Genomic DNA, 7,732 nt, shown 5'->3' with positions numbered 1-7,732 from the left:
CTCCCTACCACCTGGCTCAGGGTACCTTTCTGGATGCTGGCCACTCTTGTCCTCACTTAACGGGTTTCCTCCAGGTGCAGATGGAGCTGGGCCAGAAAGGGGGGAATGGGCCCACTGGAGCAGTGGGAGGTGACCCCTTCCTATCTCCAGTCCTCCGTCTCAGCCACTATTAGCAGGGACGTGTTAATGAAAATTCACACCCAGGTGCTAATAAACAGTGGGCTGCTCCCGGGCTCAGAGCCAGAGGAGAGGCCCTCCTCAGGGAAAGGGGCTGGCCAATGAGCTCCACTTATCTGTGAAAAGACTTGCTAATAACTTTAATTCCCCATCCTAAACCACTGGGTCTTTGCCATGCAAATAGATTTTCTAAACTGGGTCACTCCTGGGGAAGGAAGATTTCCCATCTACCCCAGTTAGGGTCCTGGGAGGGGAGTGCAAGATGGTTAGTGGAGTTGTAGGAAAGGGGGTGACCAGCAGAGGTGTGAGGTCTTCCTTACCTCCATAGGTTTCAGCTTTGGAACCCACTCTGCAGCCAAATGCCAGTCGGAGTAAGCCCTGCTCAGGCCTGGGTCCCTGAACTGCAGAGCAAGGTCCTGACCCCAACTCTGCATTTCTGTCCCTTCTGGCCTAGTCTGGACAGCTGGGAATGGTTTCTGAGCTGATATAAAACAAACCCATCAACAGATGAATGCATAAACAAACTGTGCCGATGCTGCACAATGGATATTATTGGGCAATCAAAAGGTTTTTGGTTTTGTTTTGTTTTTGTGCTGCTGGGGATCAAACCCAGGGCATCAAGAATGAAGTTCTGTTACATGAGAGTCAACATTGGTAAACCTCAAAAAGCTCAAAAAGAGGCCTGACACAAAGGTCACATTGTATGATGTTTTTAATATGAAATGTTCAGAACAGGCAAATCCATACAGAAAGGGGATGAGTGGTGTGTGTGGTGGTGGGGATTGATAATGAATGAGAGGCAATGAATGGAGTTGGCAATATCCTACCAGGAGTGAGACTTCCAATTCCCAAGTCCTAACTGGGCTTGCTTATGGAGTCTTCTTATTCTGCAAAATTATCATTCAGGCATATATGTGTAAAGTAACTGGTGCACAATACATAATACTGGAGTTGTATTGTTACAGAGGCATTTTGGTTTAATCTAGTTCCCATTTGCTGCCGCTTCCCCACCCGTCCCCTTCCAGGCTGACCCACGCAGAGCAGATGTTGAGCCAGGGTGGCCACAAAAAGGACAGGATCTGGGCTTGTGAGTTTGAGGGGCTGATGATAACAAGAAATCCTCTCAACTCTCCTTTATTATTCTTTGGAGGGCAGGGAAGGAGTCTTGTGTTCACTCACCTACAAGAACTGCCAAGTGACACCAGCACAAATAGTTTATTCACAAATAAATAAATACATGCTAGGCAGTGCTCCTGCCTGCATCGGAGCATCTACCCTATGAGTCCTTCCTTCAAAAAAGGGGATGGGACGGGTCATCCTACGTGAGGACAGGCTCCCTTCCCCGAGGAGTGCCATGCCAGAGTCGCCGGTGCCTGGTGCCTCTTTCAGGAAAGGCTGTCCGCTTTAAAGGTGCTGGGGCAAAAAACAAAAACAAAAACAAAAACCTCGGTGCTCTGATGGGGAGCCCGTTGTCTGTCATCTGGACTCCTCAGGCCGGTGGCCACTCCAGCGGTGAGAGAGGCATCCAGGTCTCCAGCAGGGTCAGCATTTCGCTGGAAAAGAGCTGCGGGAAGAGAGAATACAACGTAGACCTCAGTAACTTCAGTGGGGCGCGGCGTCACGCTCAGGGGCACCACAATCCCGGCACTTCTGGCGAGAAACAGGTCCCTATCCCCTGCTGGCCCCTCCCTCCCCTCTCCACTGGGCACCCAGGGCACGCGATGTTGCTCCTGAGAGCGCGCAGGCGAGGCCAGGCCTCCATGAGGGTGCGGCAGGGTGGCTGGTCCCCGGGGTGGCGTGCGCAGGTGGCTGGGATAGTAGGGCCGGGGTGGGTTTCGCGCGAGAAGTGATACTAACCGGAGAGGATGGGTTCGGGTCTACTCTCTGCCCTTGCGGACTAGCCGCCTCGAGGCACAAAACTGGCGGGGCGCGCGGTTCCAGAGCGACCCCCAGCGCGGGGCACGCGGGCGGGGACCCCCAGCACGGTCCCGCGCTGGAGGCAGAGCCCAGGTGGGGTCCGGGATCCCGCGTCTGTGCCTGCGTGGAGTCGCGGTCTGGGCAGAGCATACAGCCCCGAGGGGACGCCGCGTCCGCGCGCAGACTGTCCTCGCTGAGGCCCAGCACGGCCGACAGGTGGTCGATGTAGCGAATGGCCAGGCGCAGCGTCTCGATCTTGGTCAGGCTCTGGCCGGCAGGCGCGACCGACGGCGGCAGGAAGCGGCGCAGCTCGTGCAGGGCGCGGGCGAGGGTGCGCATGCGCAGCTTCTCGCGCTCGCTGGCGCTCCGCCGCTGCCAGCTGCCCAGTCGCCTTCCTGCGGTCGGGGCACGCGGGGCTGAGCGGACGCACTGGCGGGTGCACGGGCGGGCTGGGCTTGGCACCCGACTGCCCGTCGGGGCGCTGCCCCACGAGTCCGGAGACGAGGCAGGGGAGCAGACGGGACCCCTATCAGACGGCGGCAGCGGGCGGGCAGGGCCCCAGTCTGTGGACAGGAACCAGGTCTCGGAGAGCGAGAGCGGCGGGCACAGGGGCTGGGCCATGGCAGCGGAGGCGCAGGCCCGTCTGAGGCTGGCTGCAGCTTTATCCCAAGCCCGAGGTGTGAAGTGGCCCCTTCCAGCGCATCAGCACATCAAAGCTGGCTTGGGGTCTGGAGAGGGCGGGGCCGGCTCTTTGAACCAGCAGAGAATGGGGACCAAGGCACTGGCCCCTTAGCTGTGCCAGGTTCATCCCGGCTGGGCTCTAACTTGGGCCTCCTCGTGCCCTGCCCCGTGTCTGGTGGTACCCAGGGCGTTGAGCCAGCCCTGCCGATTAAAGGACAGGGGTAGGGGAGGAATAACAGAACTCAAAGCCCAACTGTTCCTATGTTTGAGGCCAACCTTCACCTTTTGAAAATTCTTAATTTTCTTTCATTTTTTATTCCGGTTTATATAATGGGAACCCCCGAGGATGCACCAGTGGACTGTGCAATAGAGTAGGGACCAGGAGAAGGCCCTGATTCCCTCTAGAGGTGGGGAGAACTGTACTCCATTCCTACTTAGAGGCAGGCTGGACCTGGGTGCCCTCCCCCATGGTGGTGGTGAAGGGGCAGTATGAACAAGTTACTGCAAGCAAACCCAGGAAGCTGGCAGAATCTGGTGAGGTTGCAGGACCATCTGCGTAGAGGAAGGGGTGATCCTGCTGACCTTTCCCCCAGGACACCCCAGCCCGTCAGGATCAGGAGCTTGGCCAATTACCGCAGCAGCCACCGCTGACCTATAGCTAATGTTCTGCCGCTTTAGGGGAGGTATGATAGGTTTGCCAACGAAATGTGAATAGAAATGGTGCCGAAAAAACATTTGACAAAATTCAATACCCCTTTGTAATAAAAAGTTCCAGCAAACCAGGAATAGAGAGGAACTTTCTCAAGCTGATAAAAGGCATCTACAAAGAACCTGCACATAGCACTGTACTAAATAGTGCAAGACTCTAATCTTTCTCCCTGATATGGGGAACGGTGTCTGCTCTTATAACATCTCTTCAACACTGTTTTGGATGGAGGGTCTAGAAGGAAAGAGAAATAAATTCAGATTGGAGGGGAAGAAATAAAACCATCCCTACTTAACGTACAGTGTGATCAACCACATAGAAAATCTCTAAGGATCTACCTTGCCTGTCTGTCCCCATGGGTTGAGTTTGCACCCTTGTCCTGCTAGGTACTTCATGCATGGTTATCCAATCTCCACCTAGTACCTGGTGTCTGGCAACATGTCTCTCCTGTTTCTTCTTCAAAAGGAATGGTATCTAGGGTCTCTTTCAGTGCCAGGGTCTGATGTTTTGCATCCCCTATGGCTTCCAGCCCCATGAGTCAGATGTAGCAATGAAGATCAAGTGGTTTCTTGATGCCTATTCCCTGGGCATCTCTGCTGACACCATCCCATCCCCTTGTCTCTGTCTCCTGTTGCTCTTGGTATCCTCTATACCCCACCTCTGCAGTCTGTCACAGCAGCTCCAGAATGCTCAGGCCCACAATCACATCCAGGAGAAGCAGTATCAACCTCCCTTGGGGTGGGAGAAGGCAAGAGGCCACTCCTTGTGCACAGTTCTGAGGCCCATCCACTCCCTAGAAGTGCCTGACCTCAGAGGCCCCTCTTTATAAAGCTGTCAGCAGGGTCTACTCTTTGTGGATCCTGGCAGATGGATGCCTTCCTGAGGCTCCTGATCAAAACCTGGCTCTGGAGCTCAGAGATTGGGCCTCTCGAATGATACTAGGCTGAGGGAACAAGCAGCTGGGAATTGGCGGTGTGCTGTGTGCTGGGGTGGGAGGGTGCAGAGAAAAAACCAGGCAGGCTGGAGGGGTGAGATCTCAGTAGGTTCTGGGCACCCTGTTGTTCAGGGACTGCCAGTCTTCTGAATGTATCCCCCCTAAGTCCTCCAATGGCGGTTTCACATTGTAGCCAATAATTGAGAAAATTCAGTGTGAGCCAGCACTTGTGTTTTATTGTCATATCTTTGTTTATGTGAAAATATAATAAGTGCATGTAAGTCAAAAATATCACTAGGTACAAAGAGCATAACAAGTCCCTTTACTAGACTGCCTCTGCAGCTTCCAATGGCCTGCCCCAAAGGAAACTGTCATTACTAGCTTCTTGTCAACAATGTTTTTACATGAATTTGTATTTTTGTTAATACAGATTTGGAAAAGAGGCCATATGTGTGGGAGGTGCACTTTTTATGTCGAAAACACAATGCTTCTCATCTAATACATAATAGTTAACATTAATCCAGCGCCTGGAGCCTTGGAGAGATTTAAAGCAGGAGAGGACACCATGAGCGGAACATGAAGAGATGTCTGGTGTCAGGGCTGAGGAGGATTAAAAAGACAAGGAACAAGGATGAAGGAAAGAAGCTACCAAGATGGCTGGAGAGGCAGTGGGACAGCAGGATGGGAGAGGCAGGCAGATGGGAGGGTTCTAGCTCCAACCCAGCCCTGGGTCTTCAGCCCTCAAGGCTGACAAATTGAAAATGCCACGTGGAGCCCCTCCTCACCTGTTTTCCCTGGTCTCTGGGAAACCCCCTCAGGGGCCCAGCTGGTGTAAGGCTGTGGTCCAAGGGCCTGCTGGAGCCACGTGGGGGGGACAGGGACCCCAACAGTGTAGCCATCAGTCACCCTCCCTCTTCCCTCTCCCACACGCCTGTCCCTCTCCCCTTTGATCTCCTTATCGTGGTCAGCCTCCCCATTGGTTCATTTGGGAGCTGCCCCAGTTAATGAGTTCTCCAGGCAGCAAGGCCCGCACGCCCTCCCACTGGGCTGAGGCCTTCACACTTGTGGAGCCTGTGTTTTGACAAGTGCCGGGGCCAGTGGCTCCTGCTCCCCTGGACTACCCCTGCCTGCCAACGTGTAAGGCTGGGAAATGGGGCCCTGGAGCAGCCCCACTGGAGTAGAGGTGAGAGTTCAAGCCTTGGCAGGGGTGGGGGCAGGCAGGACAGGTTGGCCCCCTCTTAGCACAGGTTGTAGCCAGCCTTATCCTCAGGCCCAGCCTGGGTCCTGAGCACTGCATCCCGACCTGCCCCCCAGCCTCCATGCCCTCACTTCCCGGCCAGCACTTCTGACATTGGAGTGCTAATCAAAGGTGCTATGTAAATACTCCCCTTGTGGCCCCTAATCCCAGACCCCACTGGAGCCAGAGACCCCGGGAGAAGGAAGCAGCACTGCTCGTACTGCCAGCCTGCTTAGCATCAGCGGAAGCCCCTAATTTGGGTGTCCTTAACAGCCAGAGATCTTCCTGTCTTGCCTCCACACCATCCTTTTTGGGGAAGGTTGTCATTTACAAGGTCCCCACCCATAAGCAGCCAAGGCCAATGTGGGTTAGAGTCTCTGTCTCCTGTGCTGTGGGGTAAGGGTTGAATTTTACTGCACAGAATGTACTTGTACACTATTGTCCTCTGAGCCTGGCACTCTGCTGGGGCTTGATCAGGTCACTGCCCACACCTACAACCTGCTGTGATGTAGGGGTCATTGCCCCACTTGACAGATGAAGAAATAGATGCTCAGAGAAGCTGTCCCATGTCATATAGTAGAGGGGCAGAACTGGGGTCCATAAGGCTCTGTATGGGGCAGAAGCCTGTGTTCTGCCCTCCTCCCACCTTCCCACATCCTTTGGAGGACATGAGTGACTCTTTGCATCCTGGAGGGATGCTGTGAGGTTGTGGGGGCCCTGGGACCTTCAAGCCCCCAAGAGCACATAAGGGGATATAAGAAAAAAAATTTCCAGGCCCACCCTGGACTGGATGGACCAGAATCCTTGAAAGTTAAAGCCTAACCATCTGGGTATAAAAAATAATATCTCCCCAGAATTATGAAGCAGTGCCCTTCAATCCATAGAATGGCAGAAATGGTACTGGGGAGTACCCAGCATTGCCCCTAGCAGGTCCTAAGCCCCTTGGGTCATGGATAGATAAAACAGTACCCAGAATGTCCTAAGGCCCAGAGACAGAGGCCCACCTTCTCTCCTGCCTGTGCCTCCTTCCTATTAACCCTAGCCAAACCCCCCTCCCCAGAGCTCCCAGGGGAGACCCTTCCAACAGAGATCACCCCCTCTCCTCACACCTTTCGCTTTTGGAGCCACTGAGCTAGCAAGCCATATGGAATAGATTATTCTGGATCCATGATAATCTGATTATCTGGCCATGAATCAGTTGGATGCTTAGCCAGTGGCAGTCACAGGCATGGGAGGGGTGACAGGAGGTTGGGGGTGGGAAGGGAGGAGAGAGATTTGGCAGATTCCCGGAAAGGCTCAAGAGGAAGTGCCAGAAACCTCGTGGGTCTGGGGATGGCTGATAATGCCCAGTAAATAGGTAGCTCCTCTCTCATTAGCGTATCACATGTAAGTGGGAGTGATCTGAGCCTTAGAGTGAAAAGTGGAGAAACTGAGGCATAAAGGGATTAAGGACTGAGGTAATCCAAAGCAAAGATGCAGTCATGTAAAAGTGGGGAAACTTGTCACTCACTCCTCTGTAAACTGTAAAACTGTAAAATGGGACAGAAACTTCTGTATTCTTTGGAGGAAGACAGCCCAGAGGGTTAACCCTAGATCTTCCAGTGTCCTTGCCTTCCCAGCCAGCAGAGGGCACTGCCCAGCTGCCTGGGAGCTTTGAACCTCCATAGGACAGACCTTCCTCTATTAGGACATTTTTTCTGAGCTGGGGCCATAACAGAGGCTTGGCCCTACCAGAGAATAAAGGTAGGGGGCCCCTGGAACTGTACAGATGATCAGGAATGCTGGGACTGGCTTAAGAAGTCAGTGCCCCTCGGTGCAGTGGCACATGCCTGTAATCCCAGCGACTTTGGAGGCTGAGGCAGGAAAATCACATGTTTAAGGCCAGCCTCAGCAATTTAGGGAGGCCCTAAGCAACTTAGCAAAACCCTGTCTTAAAGTGAAAAGGACTGGGGATGTGGCTCAGTGGTTAAACACCCCTGGGTTAAATCCTCAGTACAAAAATAAAAGTGGGTGCAGCTTGACTTGGTATAGGTATGTTGGGCTGTGACCCCAAATAGGCCACTTGCCCTCTCTGAACCTG

General features: G+C 53.6%; 1 protein-coding gene across 1 annotated transcript; it reads right to left on the bottom strand.

The window, feature by feature from the left end:
* Positions 1-1,372: 1,372 nt before the first annotated feature.
* Positions 1,373-2,803, bottom strand: Mesp1 (mesoderm posterior bHLH transcription factor 1). Its single transcript, XM_047541008.1, has 2 exons — positions 2,035-2,803; positions 1,373-1,741 (listed from the first exon to the last, which is right to left on the bottom strand). The coding sequence occupies exons 1-2, from the start codon at positions 2,713-2,715 to the stop codon at positions 1,667-1,669; spliced, it is 756 nt and encodes a 251-aa protein (XP_047396964.1). The 5' UTR covers positions 2,716-2,803; the 3' UTR covers positions 1,373-1,666.
* Between the last annotated feature and the right edge of the window lie 4,929 nt (positions 2,804-7,732).

The sequence above is a fragment of the Sciurus carolinensis genome, chromosome 2, assembly GCF_902686445.1.
Source record: "Sciurus carolinensis chromosome 2, mSciCar1.2, whole genome shotgun sequence".
Classification (NCBI taxonomy): domain Eukaryota; kingdom Metazoa; phylum Chordata; class Mammalia; order Rodentia; family Sciuridae; genus Sciurus; species Sciurus carolinensis.
The sequence above is the reverse complement of the archived record's forward strand: the minus strand, read 5'-3'. Positions and strand labels throughout refer to the sequence as shown.